Below are 26,405 nucleotides of genomic sequence, written 5' to 3' on the forward strand. Positions count from 1 at the left end.
CCCACATTATTGGCTTTTTTCATGTGTTTTTTGCTAGGAGGTTGGCAGCTATGGTGAGAACTGAATTCACTAAATGGTAGCCGTTTAAGTTTGTCTCCCTCTGTTTCAGCTGAATTGGCATAGTGGTATGTTTCTCTGACTGTTTTGCACAGGGTCCCCTGGGTTCAAGACATGGCAGAGAAATGTATGGTGATAACACAGCATTTTATTCTAGCAACTTTCCAACATTATACAAGCAATGTTTAAAATGTGTCCCTGGTGTTTGGCCTTTTGTCCCCCCCCAATAAATTTTGGCTTTCTCCAGATTTCTTGTTCTGCAAAGTTCAGAGATACAGCTGAGTGTCGAGTAGATTTTACAATGAGCTGAGAGCTGCAGGGGAACAAAAGTTTAGTGCTGCTTATGCTAAGTCTGCTTGCATTGTTAATAGCACAACAGGTAGTGTACTTGCTTTTGATGCAGAAGGCTCTGGGTTCTTCTCCCACAGTAGGTAGGTACATTGCTGATACTGTACTGTGTTGTAAAGGGTGTGGATGCTGCAGTCCTTTTTGGCAAAGATACCCAGTAACTATGAACCTGTTATCAGTTTGCCATCCATTCCCTATTGCGGTATTACTAGCTTATCATTTTTTTAATGCATGCAACACAGGCAATTTATTCTTCAAGGGCAACAGGCACTTTATTTGTAGATAAAACAATGACATATAAAGTTGTTGGATGGCAGCAACCTCTTTATTAGTTACATATTTCTTTAATGTGGATTTTACTACAGAGATTGTGCATATTTACTGATACTGGTGGACTATAGAAGGTTGAGTAGACTTTTTATGATGGAAATATTCTGAATTGGGCAGTTTTGTCATTGGTGCGTGCATTTTGTTTCATTGTTTACTGGAAAAATGTTCAAAACAATAAATTTAAAATGCCCTCTAACTACTGTATTGTACAAGGAATATAATGTAATACAGTCAGGAAGGTGTATCAAAGAGCATGTGTATGTTTCATGTTCAAGGGGCCTATGATTTTGAAAACAGCCCATGTTAATCTTTATCTGCCACTGGCAAAATGTATTTTCTTTGAATGTGGGTTTCAATGCTGTTTCAATGCATGTGAGTTTTAAGGGCAGAGAAGTTTTAATACTGTCTATTTTCATATTGAGACTGCATTGCTTTGTTTAACAGATATCTATTAGGGTTTGTGCTGTAAAATGCAAAATAAAACTTTCAAATGAAATCGAAATCATTGCAGAAGTAAAGCAGTATGCACTTTACAGTGTTTATGGTAAATGGGAAAAAATAACCAAGGAATGGGACATTGGAATGGCTGCAGGGGGGAGGTTCCATTCGACCATGATTTTGTGAATGGGGGGGTAGCAAACTCAGACAGCCCCGGTTGAACTATACCTCTCAGTTGTCCATATTTCTGCAGAATGAATAGATATTTGCTTCTTATTTTTGGTTTGTTCCTCATAAAATTTGTGGTTTTCTACCAAATCATTTAGGAATGAAGTCACTAAATGACAGACATTGAGTTTCAGACGTCATAACCTTCAGAAAAATGCATGCTAATGCAAGACCTGTTATTCTATTAACTGTCTTAAGTTTATACAAGAGCAATTTTTAGTAGTGTTTGTATGTTCCCCCAATATATTTGGCCTTGTCTAGATTTCCTGCATTAAGAGGTTGAGAGGTACGTGCAAATCACTTTTCAGAATTAGGAATATCCAAACCTCTCAATTGTCCCCAATTTTGGCTCAAAATGTTGCTCTCCCCTAATAATCCCTCCTCAAAATTGCAATTTTGGAAGAAAACGTGGAGGGTTTACAATTATATGTAACTGTAATGATCAGAGTTATACATTACTTTTATTTCAGAAATGCATGTAGATGCTCTTATTTTGTTAGCTGCTCAAGTTAACAGTGTTAATATTAAAAAGTTGTCCCTTTTTTGACAGGTTCCCAGCTGTATTGTGTGGCAACTTTATATTTTTGCATCACATTTTTGGTCAGTTTTTCATAAAATTGTGGTTTCCTGGCAAATTAGTGGCAAATCATTAAAGACTGAATTTAGAAAATAATGGCAGACATTTGAGTTTCATATTTCATACACTTCAGAAAATCCGTACTAATGCAAGACCGACTACTATTCTATTATCTAAGTTAATAAGGGCAATATTTAAAAATGGTCCTTATTTTTGGGCCTGTGTCCCACTTCTAGTTTTATGTATGACTTTGTCCAGATTTCTTGCTCTGAATTTGAGAGGTATGAGTGTCAGAGCCTTCACCGTCAGCCAGAGACATTTCAAATTGTGACATACTTGTTGCACCCCACTCCCCATTGTAGTGGCTTTGGATGTGTCCAAGGAAGGCAAGGAGCAGTTATGCAGTGTAAGTGTGCAGAGTATTCCCCCATCCAAGGTAGACCACAAGTACGACCGTGGCTTTTCATCTGTCCTTGATTTTGCAGAATGTTCTGGTTTTCTGTCATATTTTTATACTGTTGATTTATGCTTCTTATTATTCAGGAAATGCATGCTGTCGCAGTGCCCTGTTGCTTTGTTTAAGTAGCAGTGATTTAATGACCATCAGGTAAGCTTGTCAGAGATTTTAAGATGCAAGTAAGCTTTAATAAGCATACTGTTAAAGAATTACCAGCATTGAAAGCCTTTTCATTGTTGCCAATCAGAGAATATTTACATAACTAGATAATGTATAACCCTTGGGTATTGAAATGCATATGACAGTATTTGTAATAAAAGGACAGGATTACAGTATTTTCAGAAGCTCTTTACATTTGTTGGAGACTTGCAGTCATCTTTTGTTGGAGACTTGCAGTCATCTTTGCAGGCTTTACCCGTAAACTAAACAGAATGCCAATCTATCATGTGTAGTCCATAACTTGTGCAGGAATCCGTTAAGCAATTTATCTTGAGCTTGTTTCTTGTTTGCTGTTCATTTTTTACTTTAATCATGTCTTCCCCATGAAACAAGTAGATAGTTGTATCAGGCAGCAGGTCTTTTGGATAAGAAACATTTTTACAAGTGGGGGTATCACAGAGATTGCTACTTTCAGCATGTTACTTGGTAATTTTATAAAGCTGAGTATAAATTATAATTAGAACTGCAGTGCAAGGAGTAGTGGTTTGAGGTGAGTGCTGCTTGTTTTTTTATACTTGATTTTGACTGGCATTCCAGTAATGTATTTAAAAAGTAATTTATTTTTTCATGCCTCACAACCTGTTTCCATCTGGATATTAAGTAAGTTGTTATGTAGCCAATGCATTGAAGAAATATTTTTTTTCTTCTACACTTCATTTTGTCGTGATTGGACTCTTGTAATGACTGTTTGGCACCCAGGGCAGCGTATTTAATTAAAGTTCCAGTTGTTGTGGTTTTGAGCATAGCTCCACCCCTTTCTAGTTGGCCACACCCCAATCCCATTGGCCCCACCCATTCAGCTTTCTTCTGCAGCCCTCCTTTAATTTGAAGTCACCAGCTGCCACTGGAATTATTACTGAAATATCATAAACTGTTTATACAACATTACAAAATTATTCTAGTTTGTCTTATAAAATCCACTTTAAAGCATCAAACTGAATGAATGCTACTAATGTAAAGATGAATTTATCCTGAATAGTTTACCATTTACAGTTTTGTAGTAACCTTCATGGTTCCAGAGATAATGAATGTTTGTTTGAACTGTAATGTGTTAGAAGTACACACTGTACTGGAGGGAATGAGTTAATTGTGTATTGTTGATCACTCATATCTCTCAGTTGAGCTTGTCACTTCTGAAAGGCGTAACAAGGCTTGTATCTGTATTTCATTGATGAAATATGAAGTACTGTATCCAATAATAAAAGCTATGTCTTCAGAAACCTGTATGACTTATCCAGCAGGCATTTAGGGCCACTTAGCAAATAAAATGTTTTCCAAGCTGCTTTCACTTTCTCCCTCTTCCTACAGTGCACCACAGCATCACCTCTCTTTCCAGTTTTTTTACACCACAGGAAGCTGTGCATAACAAAAAAATATATTTAATCACAAAGACACATCATCAGTTTGTTTTTCATAGTCAGATCAGGGTTTGGTAACAACAACTGTGGCTTGTGGGTGCCTCTTGTATATTTGTTTTATTTCTCTCACTTTTTATTCTATATCATGAATATTTTTTTCCTAAGAATTAAACTGATTTTTTTTTTTCATTCTTCCATTTGCTGGACTGAAACACACCATGTTCCAGTTCATAATATTTTCAGTCTCCTTTAAAGAAGCCTCCCTGTGGCAAGCAGATTTCAGCTGTTGACAAGCACAGAACTTGCCTTTATTATTTAGGAGTACAGCATGACACATTACGGTGCTTGGTTTGCAACTAGTGAAGCAGCTAAGCATTGCAGGAGAAAGACTCTTGTGAACTTCTTAAGAAACTTTAAGCTCACCAGGCTAAGGACCATTGTCCTGCTTTTCCCTTCTTTTCTATGGCTTCTTCCTTGTTGTTCATGCTTTGAGGTAAGTCTGGAGACTCTCACAAATCATTCAAGCCCCTACTGACCTTCAGCACTCAGTTTTCACTTACAGTGAGCACTGATTTCACTAGTCACTCATTCTGTAAGTTAATTTTGAAACAACTGCTGGACCGGCCAGCAGAGTCCATTAAACATCCTTCTGTCATAGGAATGGAGAGTTCAGCTGATAGTTTTGTGGCTTCGCATAACATCCTCTCCCAGGTCCCCTGTTGTCTCCCTTCCTGTTTCAGGTTCTTTCATGGATTCTCTCCCATTGATTATGATATATTAATAACTACAATTAAAAGAATTGAGGGTTGAACCCCATTTAGGGCTGATAACCTTATGCCCTTAGGTCTTGGTGTCAGGAGTCATCTGCTGTGTTTTCAGCTGGTGTTTCATTTTCTTTGGGTCTGCTTAGTCTAGCACCTGTGCCATTTGTGTTAGCTCTGGCACTGTCCATACAAGCATTGGTCCTTTCAGCTGTCTGCTTCCTTGGTACAGTTTGACTGCACAAGCATTGGTCCAGTAGATATTTGTCTTAGTGACATTAGTTTGTCTGATGTTGGTCTTGGTGACATCAGTCTAACTGGCATCAGTTGGACATGTGCTTCTGGATTGATAACCAGTGCAACTATCTCTCCTGATGTTAACTTAACGAGTGCCTGGCTTTCTGACATCTACCTTCCAGATGCCCAGGCCACAAGCACCTGCCTTTCAAGGATCTGATGTGCAAACGTGATTTGTATCCCATTTACAATGTATCCAACAAATTCCTTCAAGCCAGTGGAGTCTGTGTCTTAGGGCCACCTGTGCTCTTGGACTGGATGGTATTCCAGCCTGTTATTTCTCTGCCTGCACCTTTAGTGTCTCATTAAAATTTTCCTGCCATTTCAAACCTCAGAAGGGGTCCTGAAATCTTCCAAGCTGGTACTCATTCCTAGTAAACTTAGAAATTGCAAGACACACTACAGTGAGCCTTTTATTTACCTTCCCACTGAAGATCTTGATGTCAGAGATGGTGCCAAGTCTCCTGTATTCATCTGGATGACCAAGGTTTGGTGAGTCCATGCACTTAATGCAGAAGAGAGGGACTTGGTGTACAGAACCACTGTCATTCACTGATCAGAGGTTGCCAGATTCCTGTCACCACTTCACTTCTCTGCCTGGTCCATTCCTCTGATCGATATCCATAAAGATGTGACCAAAATCATTTAAGAAAATCCTACAGTAGCTTCAATCTTCAAGAAAGTGGACTGGCTTTTAAGTGACAGCCAAGTCAGTGTTTTCTTGTGAACCATAGACACTGTCTGTGCCGATAGATGACCTGCCTAAATACCCACTGACCTAAAAAAAAATTTGTATGTTGCTAATATATGTTGGTAGTACCTGGGATTGGTAAGGAGATTTTATTGGATAAAACTTTGAGGATACCAGAATAAAATGTTTTACTAAGCAGGTTTTGAAAGACAGGACAAAACTGGCAGAATGATTAGTGAAGCTAAGAAAGGTACAAATAAAGGTATTGGGCCTACTGATTAAAGTGCTGAGGAAAACATTGATGTATTCTATTATAGGTTCATAAGTTCATAAGTAATTACTAGGCATGCAGTCCAAGAGACCATTAAGAAGCTTTCCCCAAATTCCCAGTTTTCCCCACAGCACTGTCCGGTTAAGAGAGTTGCTGAAGGTCACACAGGTAAATGAAGGTGAAAGAATTCAAACCCTGTAGCCTTGGAACAGGAAGTAGCTCATTAGCAAGTTTGAGTTTTAATCTTTTGCTCTAACTCTGAGACACGTGACATGAGGACCTAAATAAACATGGTAGAGGACAGAAGCAACTTCCTAGATAGCAGCATATTCTGCCATCAGTAAGGTTTGAGTGACTGAACATGTGATGGGAGGAAAAACAACTTTTGCATGTAGATCTTGGTATAGCCGTTAGCTACCAGAATAAGGTATTGACAGCCTCAGGCTTGTTAAATATGCTAGTACCATATGTAAGCCACCCTCTCTAATATAAGATCATGTCCTTAATGTAGTAGAAGAATGTTTCATTGCTGTCCTTAAATAGGCAGCGGTTGAAGACTGAACCATGCATATGGATATTAGATACTAAGAAAGGGAGTTTGCTGCCATTTGGCATATTATAGAAAATCTGTAGTGCACTAAGTTTATGTGAGCTGTGGAACTCTTGCAGCATCATTTGGTGACCCTGATTCAGCTAGCAAGCACTTTTTGGAAGCCAGGTGACATTGCAAGGTGTGAAAAGACTTAAGTATGGTATAGGTCATTCTGACAGGAAACATGTGTCTCTGTACCCGAATTCAGTCTGTCTGTGGGAGAGCCCAATCAAGCAGATACATTGAAAATGATGTTTTTGGCTTGAGGCTAACCCTACTGAAAACTTAATTTAGTATGCTGTAAGTATGGAGCACTCTTTCAGCTCATTTTCAGATTTGCAGTATTCAGTCCAAATTGATAATCGCCATTTGCATTGTAATTTCTTTTTCAGGCAGATTGGAGACAATCTCATTGTTCCAGGAGGAATCAAGACTATTGAAGCTAATGGAAAGATGGTCATCCCTGGAGGGATTGATGTACATACTCATTTACAGATGCCTTACAAAGGCATGACCACTGTGGACGACTTCTTCCAAGGAACAAAAGCAGCTATTGCAGGTGGAACCACCATGATATGTAAGTGTGAAAGTGCATTTTTCACATAAATTAATATTTATGAGATTTATGTTATGCTGCAGTACAGCAGAATTAACCACAGTTCTATAAAACAGTCTTTATTATATGCAGAAAATAAAGTTATCCTTTATTTCTTTGAAGCAGAATGGAGGCTAAATTGTTAGTATTTTCTCTTAACTTTAATATGCACTAGAAGGGTGCAGTATTTTTAAATCATGTTGATAGTGCTTGCTGTATACAAGACTCTACTGCAAAAACATTTGTTAGCCTCTGATAAGTTGAAATTCATAGTTAAAGTCACAGTAGTGTAACTCACACTGCAGGGATAAGGTAAGTTGAAGGCTCTACTGTTAATCTTTTAACCAACTTAGTCATGCAGATTCCAGTAACACCACATCAGAGAGGATCTACACGACTATGAATTGCTCAAATTGACCAGTTGAACACCCTATTAAGTTACATTTGTAGGTAACACAGGTACCTAGCAGACCACACACAGTTTGTACACTGTACTTAACCCAGCTCTTGTCGAAAAATGAGGCTTATTAGTGCAATCTGGTATAGGCTGTAGCTCTGCTCTAATCATCCTCTCCTGTACAATAGCAAGACACACACACACACTCACACACACACACACACACACACACACACACACACACACACACACACACACACACACACACACACACACACACACACATTCAGTCCCTGAACACTCTGCATCACCGATCTTATCCACAGCAGCCATGGGTCACATCAGGCAGAAGTCATCTAGCAGACACAGACACACATTTGTAGTACACTCACTCTTAAGCAGTCTTGCACATGGACACACAGAGACCTTTCACACTTCGACCCAGTGCCCTCCCACAGATAGACAAATGGATATGTGCTTGTATAACCTGTCATATACTCACATACCTCACTGCATCACATTCCTGGATTGGCAGTCTCAGCAGATTGAAGTTGTTTTGATTCACCTTGTAAATTCTTTTCCCTTTTCAGTGCATTGCTGTGTATTTTTGCCCTGCTTTGCATGGAATGTGCCTAGTACAGATGTCTATACTAGACAATTTCCTCTGCAATCCAGTGGAGCTGGATGCTAGCAGACTTCATTAGTATCTGAGCTACCCCCCCCCCCCACACACACACACACACATTTAGAAGTGGTGCTGAATGTCACAGTGCCCAGTAAAACAGGATTCCAGTGTTGGGCAGCAAGGAAAACTGTGAAGCAAGGCATTATTTCCTAATACACAAAGTAGCTTGAGTGGCTTTTAGTGCTAAAGAGGTTGTCTGTGAATCCCAGGCAGAAGGTTTTCTGTTGTGACAGTCTCAGTACTTTTCATTGCTAAGTACACCATGTCTAGTTGTAAAGTCAGTTACCCACACTGAGAGCTAATTCACTTAAGGGTGCATTTCTTCCATTGTAGTGAATCTACTGTTTTTTTTTCAAAGAGCAAGTAAATTTTTCTCTCCTATGATCACAGCTTAAAATTAATGACTAGCAAAATGTGCAATACGTTTTCCTTGGTTTCTGTGAAGTCTGATCTCAGGAAAAGATGGGATACACTCAGCACAAGAAGTGCTAAGACTGATATCCACATTCTGTTCTGCCCACCTAATAAAACGTTAAGCAATTCTTCACACAACTTCATTCTAGTCAAATATCCGTACGTAGTTAGAAGGTTGTACTAATACTGGAGTTAGAATGGATCCTTGGTGCTGGATGCACATCTAGTTGCTCGGGTGATAGATGACTCTTCACTAATTCTTCTGTTTGATGTATACCTTCTATAGATCCCCAGTTTCTCTTAACCATTCAAAGACTGTTTCTTGATGCCTGATGATAGACAAGTCCTTGTAAGCTGTTCCTCATTTAGCTGATGTAGCTATTTACTGTTCATTCAGATATTGCCTAAAGTGTGGCATGTCACCTGTTTTATTTTATTTATTTATTTGAATATGTTGACCAGGGAAGAGCACATATGTCAGTGGACCTATGTCAGTATCAGCCTGGGAGTACAGTGATACTAGATACAAAACAAAATGTACAGAATGAAAACAAAAGACGTTATATAAATATAATATAATATAAATGACATTATATACAGTGTGAATAACTAATGTGTATCCACAGTGTGCAGTAATTGCACAATCTGTTGAAACTTGCAGTCTTTAGATAACGCATGTATTGCATATTTTTCACACATTCATAATTTGTTTTGAGGGGGCTCAATCATATAAACTGTCCAGAAGTGTACTAGTGTGTCCATTATAATGTAGCAAAATTCAAAACAAGTGATGCACGATGTGAATAGCTAGATGTAATAGCGCTGCCCAATGAGTGTTATTCTTTCATGCTAAATAACTTAAATCAGGAAATTCATATAAATAAATAAAAGAGGTGGCATGCCACACTTTAGGCTAAAGTATTGTTATTATAATTATTGTACAAAAGTGTTTATTCATTTGCTCATTCTCTGATACCTATTTTGTCCTGTTCTGGGTTACACGGGAGCCAAATGGTATGCCAGCACATGGTGAGCATAAGGTAGAAAAATAACTGGAAACAACACTGATTGATCACAGGACAAATACACATTAACTTACATGCAGCATGTACAGTTATGTCCAAGACCTATAGCACTTTTTGTGATATAAAAGGAAAGTGATGTACATGGTAAAAATCAAAATCAACCCGGGGAACACATGCAGAGTGTGCACGCATGGTACCCCATCTGGGAACGGAACCAGTGAACCAAACACTGTGAGGCAGCAGCTCTTACTGTTGCACATCTCTACCAGCCAACATAAAAATGAGTAAATGATGTGCTGATGGCAATAAGTAAATAAATAAAGCTACTAAAATTATTTCTGAAGAACTTACATTTGACTCTAATCTTCTTAGTAGGATGTTGAGTATATCCCATTGAATATTTACTGGAAAAATGCCAGACAGCGATAAGGGTTTTATTTGACTTTTTTGTCTTTCTCCAAGATCAAGAGTAAAAAGTGATGCAGCCTTGGTCTGTGTATATGGTGCAGACGTTTCTGCTCTGTCTGCTTCCTAGATGTTGTGGGTTTTGCCTACTAGAGTATTTTAGGGGATGGGGAAATTAATGACTTAGTATGAGGACAAGGATTTGATACTTCTGAAGGATGAAGCCACCCAAAATGCATTAGAATTCAGGAAAAGGACGAGAAGTCTTATTCTGCTGAAACCTTTGCTGTGCCTTTCTTCTATTAAAGCATCTGTATTTGTGGAATCAGTCAAGCCTTGAATTTGAGCTCCTTGTTAGAGTACAGAATAGTGAAATATTTTACCTTATGAGCTAGTATATGTACAGACGGGGATGAGGTTTCATTGAAGTCTTCTTGTCTTCTAATCAAAGCATATCATCATTCCAAAGCTGTCGACCTTCCTATTTGGTGACCGGTCAACGTACTGTCATTTGGAACATCTAGATGTAGATGAGTAATTGAATAATTTAAGTAAGTAAATATATAAATAAATTGTGAAGATTGGTGGGAAAGGGGTGAAGGCTGCCAGGCTAGTCAAAATAGAATGTGATACATAATTCTATCATTTGTAAATATAAATGTAAAATACAGCCTTGTTTCTTAAATGAAAGAAAACACTGTAAAATGTGAACTTCAGGATTGTAGCAACATTGCCATCTGTTGTAAGGAAAACTAAGCCAAGCATTTCAAATGTTTTTTTTTTGAAATTGAAATTATGTCTTGTAGGTTCTTTGATCTGTAGAGCTGGGAGTCATTTGTTCTAGGATATCACATTCTTTCGGTTGTTTTAACTTAAGGAATAATTAGTAGAGTGTACATGTGACATGTCTTTTATTGTTGTAGTTTCCTGAGCAGGTGTTAGCTTGCTAAATAATGTAGCATGTTGGCCTGGGAACTACAGACTAAGTTTCAAAATGATGTAATGTGTATATTGGGAAAAACTAAGTGTCAAAATGATGTAATGTGGGAGGGCCCAGCAGAGATGTTTGTTAGTGAGTTTAAAAACTATTGTTCAGAGAGAGACTGTAAGCATTTTGATCTTGATATCCAACTCTCAGCACTAGATATGCTCTCTTCATGTAAGTAGTATCTTAGAAGTATGTTTTCTTGTAGAAATAGCTAGGACTATAAAGATTACACTTAAGTGTATTCTGTTATATGAGAACTTTCCTACTGTATTGTTTTAAGTTTCTATGTGATCTGTGAACTCTTGGGTAGCATTGTGGTGTAGTTGTATTGTCTTGTTTTTTTATTATTTTTAAAAACTTTTACCTGTGGCTGGTTTGGGTAGAGACAAGTTAAGCTCTAGAGTACATTGCATAGTTATAGATTTTATTGTACAAGGCCACTCTAATAAGCCTTAGACTGATTAGTCACATTTACCAATTGGATAATAATATTGCACAGTAATAATTGGACACCCTTTTAAGGGCCTTTGTGTAGCTGATAAGTATTAGCTGGTGGTGGCAGTAATTACTACCGTATAGTCTGGTTAAAGGGGCTCAGCTGGAGAATCTGTGTCAGCCTTTCCCAGGAGTGTCTGTGAAGTTTTATAAATACTTATCTCAACATGTGTGTGGTCTGTGAGCTACCTGGGCAGGGACATGAAACACTGTGGGACAGCGAGGGTACTAGAGGTTAGCTTGCCAGCTAGGCTGAGATCTGGACCCTATAGCTGTGCCATTGGGGAGTCGTATTGGGGACCTGGGGAGCAAGTGAGCAACCAGCCCCAGACTGACAGTGATCTCTGTGTGCACTTAAAGGAAATTGTACTTTACAGTGTGTATTTGTTATCCTTTCTCCTATATGCAATGCCTGAGACACCCTCCCTGGTGTTAGTGGTGAGGATTGAGGCTCCTTGATTGCTGGGCCAGGGCACGGCTGTCACATTGTGGTTTGCAGTGGTGGGATCCACTTCACATACTAATTGACTTGTAGTGGTGTGGGTAGAGGGAATCCTGTAGCTTATGTACAGTGATCTCTGAAGGCGTTTTGTACTCTAAATCAGCCACGCAGTGAATACTCAGAATTCAGATCACAATTGTTTTATTTCTTTTGTTAGCTTAGTTAGTCAGGGTGAGCAGGCAGCATGTCAGCAGAGGAGTATGGAAAGCTGACAAGGAGCCGGCTGGTGGAGATGTGCCAGGCTAGGGGACTGGTGCATGGAAACCTGACTAAGGCAGACCTGATTGCAGCCTTGGTTACTGCTGCATCAGAAAACAGCATCCAGGAAGACAATCAGACTGGCAGTGGAGATACAAGATCCTCGGAGAATGGACAGCTCATCCTTTCTGTAGTGGAGCTAAAGAGACTTGAGTTGGAGGCCAGGCATTTGGAGATAGAAGCCAAAGAAAAGGAGCATCAGAGGAAGCATGAGAAGGAAATGCTGACTCTTCGCCAGAGTCATGGAGGTAATTTGAAAGGGAGTAACTGGACCCCAGAAGCACAACAGGTCAGTAAATTTCTTCCATGATTTAAAGAGGGGGATAATTTTGATAGTTTCATTCATATGTTTGAGAGGGTATGCAAACAGTATAGTATTGGCCAAAGGCTCTGGGTACGGTTCCTGACCCCCTTACTCCATGGGAAAGCTGTAACTTGTATATCACAAATGCCTGACTCTCTTTTGATTATACTGCTGTAAATATGTATTTTAGAATGTTTTAAGCTAACACCTGAAATATGTAGGAAAAAGTTTTGTGAGCATATACGCAAGGCAGATGAAAATGTATGTGAATATGTTGCTGAACTGAGCACTTATTTTCATAGCTGGGTGAGTGGATGTCAGGTCACCACTTTTGAAGGGCTGACAGACCTTTTGGTGAGGGAACAAGCCCATAGCACTTTGCCTGAGGGCATGAGGATCTGGTTATCTGATAGACAATGTGCTACTTCAGATGAGTTGGGGGTGAAGGGAGACCTATACCTGGCAAGCAGGGCAGCCCTGCACAGGAATGGGACCCGCAGTACTGCTCATGGGTCTAAAGGAACCCATGGTGGGCAGCACAGACTGCTCCAACAGAATCTGCCAGTAGCAGGGGAAGCCACTAGTCCAGTTACACGTCCAGGAGCTAGGGTTAAATGTTTTGAATGCAACCAGTGGGGCCATGTGGCATACAGGTGTCCATGGAGGCAAGGTGGGGAACCAAAGGTGAGGGAGCCAGTAAGTGAGAAAGACAAAATGCCAGTAGTAGATTGTCTTGGGACAACAAGGGTACCAAACTACCACCAGAGGTTATATCCTATTGTAGTGAATGGCAAAGTGGCCATTTCTAAGAGAGACACAGCCTCTGATATAACCATTGTAAAGCCTGCAATGGTTACTCAGAACCACTACTTGCCTGGGCAGACTACTCCAGTCAGAGCTTTAGGAGGGATCCCATTCCAAATACCTTTGGCTAGGGTTCACTTTGACTGGGAAGGTGGAAAAGGAAGCCAGCAAGTAGGTGTGTTTGAGGGTATACCTGCAGATGTCCTGATAGGGAATGATTTTGATAGTGCAGTACCCTGTGCGTGTGCAGTTACACGCAGTCAGGCTTGGAGACAAGTCTGGTAGCCTGGGGGAGATCCAGACAGACTGCATACTTGCAGCCAGGACTGCTGAGGTGGTTACTCCAGGGAGGGAGCTACCCTCTAGCAGTGAGACTGAATGTGAGCCACAGCTTCTTGTGGGTACTGATGTTCCCTTGGACAGGGTAACTGCAAAGGTAGAGGTGAGTAGTAGTACCCAGGCTGACAGTGAAGCACCACTGTCAGAGGATGCCAGACCTCCTGTGGAAGGGGAGCTGAGAAGGGTTACAAGGAGAGAGTTGAGACAGGCTAAGCTCTCAGACCCTACATTGCAAGGCCTGAGGCAGGTAGCTAGGGAGGCACCTGATTCTCAAGGGAAGGGGGAATGTGTATACTGGGACAAAGGGTTACTATACAGAGAGTGGACCCCTGAGGGAGGGCTAGAAGGTGAGAGAGTACAGCAGTTGGTAGTGCCTAGAGCCTACCGTCTGGCGCTACTACCCATAGCCCTTGATATTCCCTTTGCAGGTCATATGGGCATAAAATGTACAAAGAGGCGTATTATGCAAAACTTCTATTAGCCTGAAATTTCCTGAGATGTAACAGGGTACTGCAGGACCTGTGAACACTGCCAAAAGGTAGGCAAGGCAGGAGACAAGGTGAGAGCTCCTTTGATGCCTTTGCCTGTGATTGAGGAGCCATTTCAGAGGGTAGCTGTGGATATTGTGGGTTCTCTGAGTACCCCAAGTTCCACAGGGAAAAAGTACATCCTAGTGGTAATTTATTATGCTACATGATACCCTGAGGCATTGGCTTTGTCCTCCATTGAGGCAGAGAAGGTGGCAAATGCTTTGTTAGAGATTTTCAACAGGGTAGGTTTCCCAAAGGAAATACTGACTGACCGAGGTGCCAATTTCTTGTCAGACCTGCTGGCTTGTCTGTGGAAGTCCTATGGGGTGAAGCACATGAAGACCACCCCTTACCATCCCAAGACTAATGGTCTTGTTGAGAGGTTAAATTCTACAATCAAGTCCATGCTATGCGCATTTGCAGGTCAGTTTAAGAGGGAGTTGGACAAATATTTGCCCCATCTGTTGTTTACTTACAGAGAGGTTCCCCGGGAATCCACAGGTTTTTCACCCTTTTAGTTGCTGTATGGGCATAGGGTGCGGGGACCTCTAGATTTAATTGAGATGAGTAGGAAGGTGAGTGTGAGTCTCACAAGGAGTCTGTAGTGGCATATGTCCTAAACTGCAGGGCAAGGCTCTGGGAACTCATGGGTTTGGCCCAGGAGAACCTGGCAGAAGCCCAACAATGGAAAAAGGTGTGGTATGACAGGAATTCTGGAGCTAGAGAGTATGCTGTGGGGCAGCAGGTAATGGTTCTCATTCCTGTCAGACACAACAAACTGCAAGCAGCTTGGGAGGGACCCTACAAGGTGGTAAGAAAGGTAAGTGATGTTAACTACGTGGTGGAAATGCTAGGCAGACGGCAGGGACACAAATTGTACCATGTTAACATGATGGAACCTTACCATGATAGGGAAGCCCTTGTGTTGAGCGTTTGCAGTGGATTGCAGGAGGAGTCTGAGGGAGATCTTGTGACTGATCTCCTCAGTGAGGTTCGGGCTGACACCTAGGTGGAAGGGGTAGCAATGTCTCAGCAGCTATCTCCTACCCAGGTTCGAGAAGTCTGAGCAGTGTTGCAGGAATTTGGGGACATATTCACTGGGAAACCAGGGAGCACCCACCTAGTGCTACACCAGGTGGATGCAGGACCCCAGAGGCCTATTACGCAGGCCTCTTATAGGGTTGCCTGAGAGACTCAGACAGACTGTGACGGAAGAGGTACAGCAGATGTTGGAACTAAGTGTGATTCAAGAGTCCAACAGTCCCTGGGCCTCACCAGTGGTACTGGTGCCAAAGAAGGATGGCAGCAACAGGTTCTGTGTGGATTACAGGAAATTAAGCAGTCACAAGGAGTCGGATGCTTACCCCATGCCTAGGACAGATGAGGCCCTAGAGCAGCTGGGTGGGGCTAAGTATGTTACAACCATTGATCTTACCAAGGGTTACTGGCAGGTGCCCTTGACTCCCAGTGCTAGAGAGAAGTCCGCCCTTGTGACTCCTTTTGGCTTGTACGAGTTCACAAAGATGCCCTTCAGGTCCAGGATCCATCTCCAGACTCTTGGCTACCCTGGTTTCCTCCCTCAGCCCTTTTGAATCTGAGGTCTTCAGGCCTGGCTGTGTTTCTACCTTCAGGGTCAGATCTGAGGGCATAGCTATGTTCAGCTCTGACCTCCACCTTGGTTTCTTTGACTCTGGCCATATCAGAGCCAGGTGGCATTGAGGGAAGTCTCTCTGGGTTGGGTTTGACTGTCCCAGCTTTGAGGTCTTCTATCTTGCTAGGGCCATCTGCTGGCAACAGCTAGGCTCCAGTCTCAACATCAGGGTGTAGCTTCGCTGAGTTCTGGCACCTCTGAGGTTTCTTCAGATCCTGGGTCTGTTGGCTCTGGGTGGCCAGCTTCTGCCTCTGCCTATGACATCATGGAGAGAATGTTCTCCACTAAGGAGCTGGTCAGTCTTCCTTAGCCGGTGTCCCCTTCCCCTTCTCATCCCGCTGGGGTCCCTACTTCTTACCCATCTGCTCTGGATTTGCTGGAGCGGGAAATGTTGGAAAAGAGGAAGCACCTGGACTCCCATGAGGAGTCCATCATGGAGGATATTGATTTCAGGGAAGGAGAAGTGTCCTGTAAGTCACCGTGAGATGATGTTTCATTTGTCAGTGTTTTGCACTTTTTCACCAGTGAGGGGGCTGGATCACTGAAGCCCCTTCTCCAAAGGATTAAGTATTTTTGGATGCCTTCTGCATGGGCTTATCCAAGCCTTGGGTGATTCTCTCTCTGAATGTGCTTATAGATCAGGAGTCTCAGAGGGCATGGAAGGAAGCTGATGTGGTGGAGCCTACCCCCAATAAGCCTGACAAACTGGAGCAATGTGCCAACTGTGGCTACAATCGTGGTGTCGGCTGCCACAAAGAAGGAAATCTTGGAGGAAAGTTCCTCAGTCCATCCCCCAAATAGAGAATCTCAGGCCCTGGACTACCTAGGGAAACATTCTTATGCCTCAATAACATTCATTAAAGGCCATTTAATTACCTTTCCCACCTGTCAAGACTTCAGTATGATCTTGTGGCTGAAATGCCTAGAAATGTTAAGTCACAACAATCTCCACAGGTTCAGAGGATGTTGGAGACTCAGTTTTCCACTCTTCAGTCTATTGCCAACATCTCCATGAGGCTTATCTCCAGTGCAGCCGATGGAGTTTCCTGAGCAGCTGGCACTGGCATCACCATACAACGGCACATTTGGATACAGTTGTGCAATTCTGCTTCAAGGTGTCCTTTATTAATGCCCATTCAGTGGCTCTTCCTTATTTGGGCAGAGGCAGTCCGCAAAATCACTGCATTCATTGTGCTTTCTCTGGAGGGCCCTTCCACTGACCCTGAGGGATGGCCCAACTGTCTTGCTTCGGAGGCTATCAGAAGTCGCTTGATTCTTCACCCAAAAACTTGGGAGACCATCACCTTGGATGCTTGGGTGTTAAGAGTCATATCCAAAGGGAATACCATTCCATTATTAGAAATACCAAGTTTCAATCACAAACGTCTCCCACACATTTCACCCCATCAGAGATAGGCAGCAGAAGAGATTCAGAAGCTGCTAGCATATTGAGTTATCTAGGAGGTTCTGCCAGATCAGTGAGGATCAGGGGTCTTACTCAATGTTGTTTTCGGTGCAAAAACGAACAAGGACTTCAGGATAATTTTGGATTTGAGCAAATTAAACTCGTTTGTAAAACAGACCAATCCCCATATGGTGACAGTGCAGTCCATTATACCTCTGCTGAAGAAAGACGATTGGATGTGCTCAATAGACCTCAAGGAATCCTATCATCGTATCAGGATCAAGATAATTTCCAGGAGATTCCAGCACTGCCCACCCCCCCAAAGGTGTTCACCTAATGTATGGCAGTGGTGTCAGCCTGACTCAAGCTGCAGGGATTTCAAGTATTTCCTTACCTGGAAGATTGGATTCTCACAGCTCCCTCAAGAGTGTCTCTAATCACAGCCAGGGATACCTTACTCAAGTTGTATGGTCATTTGGGGATAACTGTCATTTATCAAAAGTCAAGTCTGCAACCTGACTAGACATTGGAATTCATTGGCTGCCACTTGGATACAGTATGTCAAATTGCCAAGCTCCAGATCTCCAGAGTTTTCCCTGTTTGATCCAAGGCAGTATATATGCTTGATCATGTGACACCCCGAGCTCATGCACTTTTGAAACTGTTGAGTCACATGGCAGCTTCCATAGTGTTGATCCCCTTAGTGAAGTACCACATGAAGGCTGTGCAATAGACTGTTGCAGTGTACTGATCCTATTTGACTCACCCAATGGTTTTCTCATCAGGCTGACAAGGGTTTGTCACAATTAGATTCGACGATGGTTGGAGCCATCTCTGCTGACCAATGGGAGACCATTCGTTTCTTCCTCATCCAGTGGCCATAGTCACAAAGGATGCCTCCCTTTTTGGGTGGGGGCATTTCAGAGGGAGAACTGTTCAAGGGTGCTGGTCTTTTATGGAAGCCAGTGTTCATATCAGCATTCTGGAGATGAGGACTGTCCTCCTTGCATTGCAGGCCTTTCAAGATGTCCTCCCCAGCAATGTGAGTTTGATCCAGATGGACAATGTGTGTGTTTTCTGGTATCTGAATGGTAGCTCACATTCTTATCTTGTATGTTGAGAGGCCATTAGGGTTTGGCAATGGACGATCTCATATCAACAGTTTCTGATAGCAATGCACATCTCAGGGAGGGCCAACATTCTGGCACACAGACTGAGCAGGAATATTCTTCTTTCTCACGAGTGGTCTCTAAATCAGAGGTTAGCAACTCAGATTTTTCGGTGCTGAGGCACTCCGTGTTGTGACCTTTCCTCCAACGACACAAGATGGAACAGCTATTATGCCTTAGTCCCTCCTCAGGGGCAGTCACCCAGAGATCCTCTTCTGAATGTTTGTCCCCCAGGTCTCCTCTGTGCATATTCACCAGTTCTGTTTATAATCAAGTTTCTTAAAGCAGCCCATTGCAGACTGACAGTGATCCTCATTGCTCCTCTATGGCCTTATCAGGTCTCATAGGTTCATAGATTCATAAGTTCATATATTAGTTCTAGGCTAAGTGCCCTTGTGGGCCATTTTAAGCCTAGCCAATTACCCCATGTGAGAATCAAACCTTGCACCTTGTGTCTGTAAGGTGTGGGAGTGTATGATCTAATCAGACTGTTTTCTAATTTGTGATGCACATTCTGGGGAAACAAACGTACTAGTGGACAAACTAAACAGGTTCATTTTAATACCTCACGAGTGGTCTCTCAATCAATCTGTGGTGGAAATGATCTTCTGTCATTAGGCCCAACCTTGCTGCAACCTCTTTGCAATTCCCCACAACAACAAGTGCAGGGGGTACTCTGCTTTTAATCCCCCTCAGGGGGAGTCACCGAGAGATGCTGTAGTCCACGATTGCCCCTCAGGTCTCCTTTATGCTTATACCCCTCTCCCCTTGATTCCCAAATTTGTGCAGAAAGCAAGTTGTCTGAAGAGCTCAGTAACCCATTAACCCTCATTGCCCCTTTCTGGCCTCCACAAGCATGGGTCCCCTTCCTACGGCTCACCTTTATCTTCCTTAGATACTGAAGCCTACTCTGGATCTTCTCTCGCCATCAGGGATCCAGCATCCCAACATGGAGGCCCTCAGAATAACCGCATGGTTTCTCCACTTCCGGTAATGGTTAGACAGCCCATGCTTTCTTCCCCTGTACTTGACATTATTTTGGCATCTCAAAAAGAATCTACCAAAAAAGGATACAAAGGGAAAGGATTCTCCATTTGGGCTTTGAATAATGATCTTGATCCTTTCTGTGCCCCAGTTTCTGTGATTCTTCAGTTTTTAGTAACTCTTTTTAAAGAAGGAGCAAGTTTCTCTACAGTTATATTTCCAGCTGGCAGCAATGTCTAATTTTCACACAAGGAACATAAATTATTCCCTGCCTTTATCTAAATTGTACAAGACTTTTCTGAAAGGTGTTTTTCATCTAAGACCTCTGATAAAGGATTCTTGGGATTTGACAGTCGTGCTACAAGGTCTAATTCAAACATTTTGAACCATCAGCTAAAACTGATTTAAAATTCCTTTCATGGAAAACAGTCTTCTTAGTAGCCATTACTTCTGCAAAGACAATATCTGAACTCCAGGCTGTTTCTTCAAAACACCTTACAACATCATTTTTCATAAGGACTGGGTTTCCTTACAGACTAACCCTTTCTTTTTACCTAAAATGGCTTCTGAGAGTAACATTAATCAATCCATTCACTTACCAGTTTTCTTTCCAAATTGTTCGAATAAAGGACAGTACATGCTGCATCCCCTTGATGTACAGAGACAGTTACATTTTTAGCTTCACAGAACAAAACAAATTAGAAAATCCGATCAACTCTGTTTCCTTTAATCTAAAAAGGCTGGGTTGTCCATTCTGTACAGTTACTCTAGCCAAATGGATTACAGACTGTACTTCTTGGATCTATTCTCAACAAGGTATGACCTTACCTAAACCTCTCAAAGCTCATTCAACCAGATCCATGGCTGCATCATCTACCTTTTGGTCAAGAACATCTGTTGATGATAATTTAGCTGCAGCTACATTGTCCAATGTCATACCTTTGTTACTCATTACAAATTGGATATTGTTTCTAGAAATATGAGGGCCATCTGAGATCAGCATACCTACGGACTTTCCATACTTTGATGAAGAAAGAAAAGGACAACATCAGACTTAAAAGTTATGCACTCACCATAATTAGGCATCTGTGTTGTCCGTTTTCATTCTTCCTTAACTTTCCTTCCATCCATCCCACATCCATTTTTTCTGAAGAGACTTATTGGAATGTATTTGGAACCTACAGTTCTGGGTTTGAGCCCTTCCTTTCTCTGTCAGCTGTAGCTTTCTTTGTTTAACTATAGGAATATATGGCAACAAACTCAGTCTGAGGAAATGGGGATGGAATAAGGCATTATGGGTAGAGGTAGGAGCTTGAGAGTTGTATCCACAGTCTGGAATATGGAGCCAAGTCGGATCCGAGGATCGGATCGGAACCCATATGTTGAGGAAGAATGAAAATGGACAGCACAGATGCCTAGTTATGGTGAGTACATAACTTTTAATTTCTGGTGGCTGTTACCTCAGATGGGAGAGTGTCCAAGCCACATGCCCTGGCTGCTGTTCCTCCATACTTGGTTTTCCCACAAAGATAGGGTCTCCCATCATGCAAATCCTTATTTTCTCCCTAAGATGGCCACTGAGAGTAATTTGACTCGGTCTATTCATTTGCCTGTATTTTTTCCTAATTTCTCTAACAAAGTTTAATACTTTATGCGTTGTTTGGATATGCATCGGCAATTGAGATTTTACTTAGGACAAAGTCTTCTAGAAAATCCAATCAGTTGTTTCCCTTTGAAAATCTAAATTGGATTGGCATATGTCTAAAGTTACGTTAACTAAGTGGCAGCCAGACCGTATTGCCTTTGCTTACACCCTGAGAGGCAAGACTTTGCATGGTAAACCTAAAGATCATTCCACAGGAGTCATGGCTACTTCTACGGCTTATTTTTCTAGAACTTCATTAGATAGTGTGTACGCAGCAGTGACTTGGGTGGGCTCTCACACCTTTGTTTCTCACTACAAGTTGGACATTCAAGTCTAGGTCCAGGGCTCCATTTTGGCTCCACCCTGTTGTGGAATGTCCTTCCATAGTTCCTCCCAGGGGTTTTATGTGGCTGGGGACTCTGTCCTGCAGGTTGAATCTAGACAGAGAAGACAACATAGGATACAAAAGATGCGTACTTACCATAATGATAAATTTGTGTTGTCTGTCTCTGTTTGATTTAACTTCCCTTCCCTGCCCCCTCCTTTTTTGATGAGTCTGTTATCCCCAGATGACTATGTGGAAGAGGTCTTGTCGCTCTTTTCCTTGAAGTACTTTGTCTTCCTTCTTTATGAAGGAATTTTTACTTGGTGTTAAATTTTTCCTTGGTGTTATTTTTGACAAGGAGCAAACATGATCTGTGGTATCCTGTAGGAATGGGGGATTGTGGGTAGGGGAGGCAGAGCCAGGCAAGTTGAAGTCTTATGAATTTCTTCAGTGCTAGATCCAAGTCGGATCTGATAACCTGCAGGTTGAACCAGATGGAGACAAGCAATACACATATATTGTTATGACAAGTGCATAACTTTCTTTACTCCCTTCTATGAAATTGGCCAAGGGCAATTAACACAAACTTCCTGACAAACTGGACCTACTCACACAAGACAGGGGAGTTTGATACACCCCAATCTTAAACATTTTCAACTAACTGCCTGGATGATACAATTCCATTAGCTTTTAAGCACCTCTTTTCAGAGGATGTGCAGCAGGTACTAAAGCAGGCAAGAAAAACGTATATTTGAAGATTTTACATTGCCAAGTGGAAGAGGTTTTCTAGTTGTTGCGTAGCCAATAATCAGGGCCGTATCAGGGATTAAGTGCCGGTGGTGCTCAAATATCTGTGTGAGTTACTGGCCTTTTGTACTCCTCTGTCAAGGTACATCTTGTATCCATTTCAGTATATCTGCCCACAGATTCTCCACTTTCTTCTGTGTTTTTAGTAAAATAATTACTAAAAGGTGTGTTAACACCTGAGACCACCACACTAACAGGTTGTTCCTCCCTGGGATCTTAACTTTGTTCTGAAAAATTTAGCCACATCTCCATTTGAATCTGCACATCAAGCAGATTTAAGGTCCATGACAAGGAAAACTGTTCTGCTCATTACTCTGACATCTGGAAGAAGAGTATATGAGTTGCAAGCCTTCATTGTGGGAGAAACCTATCTGGACTTTCATCTGGATAGGGTATCATTAAGAACAAATCCCTCATTCATGCCCATGTTTGTCTTAGAGTTTACTTTGAATCAGACCACCAGTATCCTAGTGGTCTTCAGAACCAGGGAGATAGGAGAATACATACTCTGGACATGCATAGGCAGCTGAGGTATTAAAATGACAGAACCAGGCCCTTTAGAAAAGCTGATCAACTCTATTTTTTATGTTTTGACTAAGAAAGGAAAACCTGTGTCAAAACAGAATATTCCCAGATGATTGTTCTCAGCAATTATCTTTTTTGTTATGCCCACCATGGTAGCAAAGCTCACTCTACTAAGGTCTTGTCTTCTTCACTGGCGTATTGGAAAAAGGTGGCCTCTTGTCAGTGCTGCACACACACCCTCAAGGTGTAAGAAAAGGCTAGTGCACAAGTGAGAAAGTTGGACATTTACTGATACAGATACATGCAACTTGCGCAACTGTACTTTATTTGCTGGTGTGGGCTTTTTGCCAAGAATTCATTATATTAAGAGTTCATTCCGTTTTACCAATACCTGTTCTCCAAAGAAATTTCCATAGAACTGAGAAGCACTGAGAAGCTGAAATAAAATGGAGTTGAGCACAGATTACTATAGTTATTACATGAATGCAAACAAGTCTGATAAAAATATGTAATGAATGAATAGTATGTATCTACTTCATGCAATCAAAGAAATGTCTCTACATTACCAGGTACAAAATTATTTTTCTGTACTTGATGCCCCCCAAAGATTTTGGCAGAAGTGAAGACAGAGCTCATGGTAGGTTAAGCTCAATTTACCTGCAGAAATATCCCGTTTTCTTTTTAACACCTTTATTGAATCATCACTTAAGACATAGAAAAACATACATTAATATAAAAGAAAAAACATATTAACATTTTCCTACTTACAGACATTATACATTACATATGTTTTTGTATAACTATCATTAGTAGAACATTACATTAATTGCTCAGTTCTTTAAAACTCACTCCTCCAAAACATTATTCTGCATGCACTGTTCCTACAATTTCCATTTTATTCTATGTAACTTGCTACTACCCTTTTCTAAAGATCCGACTTCCAGTTCTTTTATCTGTGTTGCAATATTCAGTATTCCAAATACAGTTGATTTAGACTTTGATTTCCATTTTATAGTATTTTTTGGCAGCCACCAGAATTAAACTCAGCAAGGCATTACTATGCTAAGGCAATTCAGATTCTGTATCCAAGCTCAAAAAAATTCTTTCCTTAGATACACCCATTTGTTCACTTAATATTTCTGACAAAGTACTCTGTAGAGAATTTTTGAAGTCTGCCAACTCATTACACTTCTAAAACATGTTCCCAGTTACCTCCTTTTTCCCCATCACACCTCCAACTTTTGCCATCTGCCTGAGGAAAAATTCTTTGGAGTCTTCTTGGGCTGTAAAAATACCTATGCAAACACTTCCATGTAAAAATTTTAAATCTTCTAGACTTTGTTGCATAGTTGGGAGCCATACATATGTCTTGCATTACTTCATTGTGAATTGATTATCCAGTTTCTCTTCTCAATCTTTTCTAACCTTGTCTGAATGATTCCTATAATTATCATGCAATATTTTCTATACCCTACCAATTATCCCTTTTTAAAAGCAGCTTGTATAAGGCCTCTGAATCCTCTAGGCCCAGACCAAAACTACCCCTAAAAAGACCCCATCACAGGGACCCAGTCTCCGACTACATTCCTCCAGCCTGCCATGCAGTCCCAGCAGCTGCTCAGAATGGCAGAGGATTTAATCACTTTAATTAGAGGAAGCCAACCTACCCAAGCCGCCTCAGCTAAAAGGAAAAGAGACACTTCACCTGAGGTTCTTTCTGACCAGGACTCAGAAGAATCAGGACTATAAGACTCTGACACTAAAGAACAGACATTTGCAGCTTTTGAGGACTCTGATACTAAAGACCCTATTCCTACTGCCACCCTTCCTGAGGACCTCTCTTTCGGGGAAACTTTAAATTCCCTCAGAGAACATTTACACTGGGAGGTGCAGGATTGCCCTTAGTCTAAGAAGAGATGGAGGGAGTTCCTTGACCTGCCTCAGAATAAACCCCTGGCCATTTCCCCTATCCTGAGTGTGATGTAAGATGTATTTTGGGAGTCTTCTCTCACTGCTGACTCTCTCCCACCTGCCCCCAGGAAGCCAGACAGATATTATAGGGTGCAATACACCCACAAGTATCTTTTCAAAAATCCAATAGCGGACCCAGAGGTCATTACTCAGGGACCTAAGGGAGCTAGGGCTAGTTCCTCTAAAAATCCCATCCCAGCTGACAAAGACAGCAGGACCTTAAACAGATTAGGTAAAAAAGTCTATACTTCGGCTACCTTAGCCATTAGGGCCCTGAATTTCCAATTCCATATGCTGAAATACCAGCAAAATGTACTGGAATTACTAAAACAGAAAATTGCAGCCCTACCAGACAGTAGTACTACCAGGGAACTAACGGATCTTATAATGTCCAGCTCCTAGGTAGCCAAACATTCCCTGCATTGCAGTTTTTATGCCTTGGAGGCTTCCAGCAGGGCCGCAGTCACTGGCTGTGTGATTAGAAGGCATGCCTGGTTAAGGGACCTGACCAGGTAAAGTCCAAATTGTTAAATGCTCCTCTGGGTAAGGACCAGCTGTTTGGGCCCAAATCTGAGGAGGTTATCAAGAAAATGGAAGACAAGGCCAAGTCTATGCAGACTGTGAAAGATTTCTTGCAGGTTCAGCCTCTCAGGTTCAGCAGGAACTTCCCCACAAAGCATTGGTCCTTTCCTACTCAAACAAATTCCATCCAGAGGAAAGCACACAGGGATAGACCTACCAGGCACCAGTAACAAGCCCAACAGAGATCCAGGCAGTGGACCACTGCAACGCCTAGGCAGGGGAGTATTAATCTCCCTCCCTTCTCCAAGGACTGTCACTGACTCTACTCCCCCTCTGCCCCACAACCCCCCAGAGAGATTAGGAGGAAGATTTTCCCTTTTCTTCGAGAATTGGCAGGCTATCACCTCAGATCTATGGGTCCTAAAAATTATTACCAGTGAGCACAGATTCTCTTTCAAAGAAAGCCCCAGACATTCAGTCTTTCCAGATGTACCAACAAATCAGAGGGTAGAAGCCCTCTGTCAAATACAAAAGCTTTATGCCCAGGGTACTGTGGAACCTTTACCAAAGGAACAGGCCGGAAAAGTGTGTTATTCAAGACTGTTCCTGGTACCCTGAAAGGAGACCACTCTGAATCTCTCCCTCCTGGTACCTGAATTCAAAATGCTGTCCTTACACAAACTGTTACCCATGTTGTTGCCACAAGCTTGGCTAGTGACCTAGATCTGAAGGATGCCTACCTCCATATTCCCATAAGGAAGTCCTGCAGCAGTTTCCTGTGCTTCAGAACAGGCTCACTACACTTTCAGTTCTCTGCTCTGCCCCTTGGCTTATCCACTGCTCCCAGAGTCTTTACCAACTGCTTGGCTCCTGTCGTTGCCTTTTGCAGACAGAAGGGCATTCAGATTTACCCCTACCTGGATGACTGCCTCATTCAGGCAGACACCAAGGAAAGACTTCTGCAAGACCTCACTTTTGTTCAAACCCTCCTATCCTCCCTGGGCTTCACTATCAACCAAGAGAAGTCCCAATTCCT

At 41.8% G+C, this 26,405-nt stretch overlaps 1 protein-coding gene across 2 annotated transcripts in view; it reads left to right on the forward strand.

Annotated features, from left to right (window-relative positions):
- LOC122799823 (dihydropyrimidinase-related protein 3) overlaps positions 1-26,405 on the forward strand; it is a 1,038,656-nt gene that overhangs the window by 548,274 nt on the left and 463,977 nt on the right. For both annotated transcript variants that reach the window (XM_044069139.1, XM_044069140.1), the window contains exon 3: positions 7,017-7,201. In XM_044069139.1, the coding sequence (XP_043925074.1) occupies positions 7,017-7,201 (185 nt within the window). The remainder of the gene's footprint in view (positions 1-7,016; positions 7,202-26,405) is intronic.

This window comes from Protopterus annectens, chromosome 4.part0, assembly GCF_019279795.1.
Source record: "Protopterus annectens isolate FY-2018-M chromosome 4.part0, PAN1.0, whole genome shotgun sequence".
NCBI classification, from domain to species: domain Eukaryota; kingdom Metazoa; phylum Chordata; order Ceratodontiformes; family Protopteridae; genus Protopterus; species Protopterus annectens.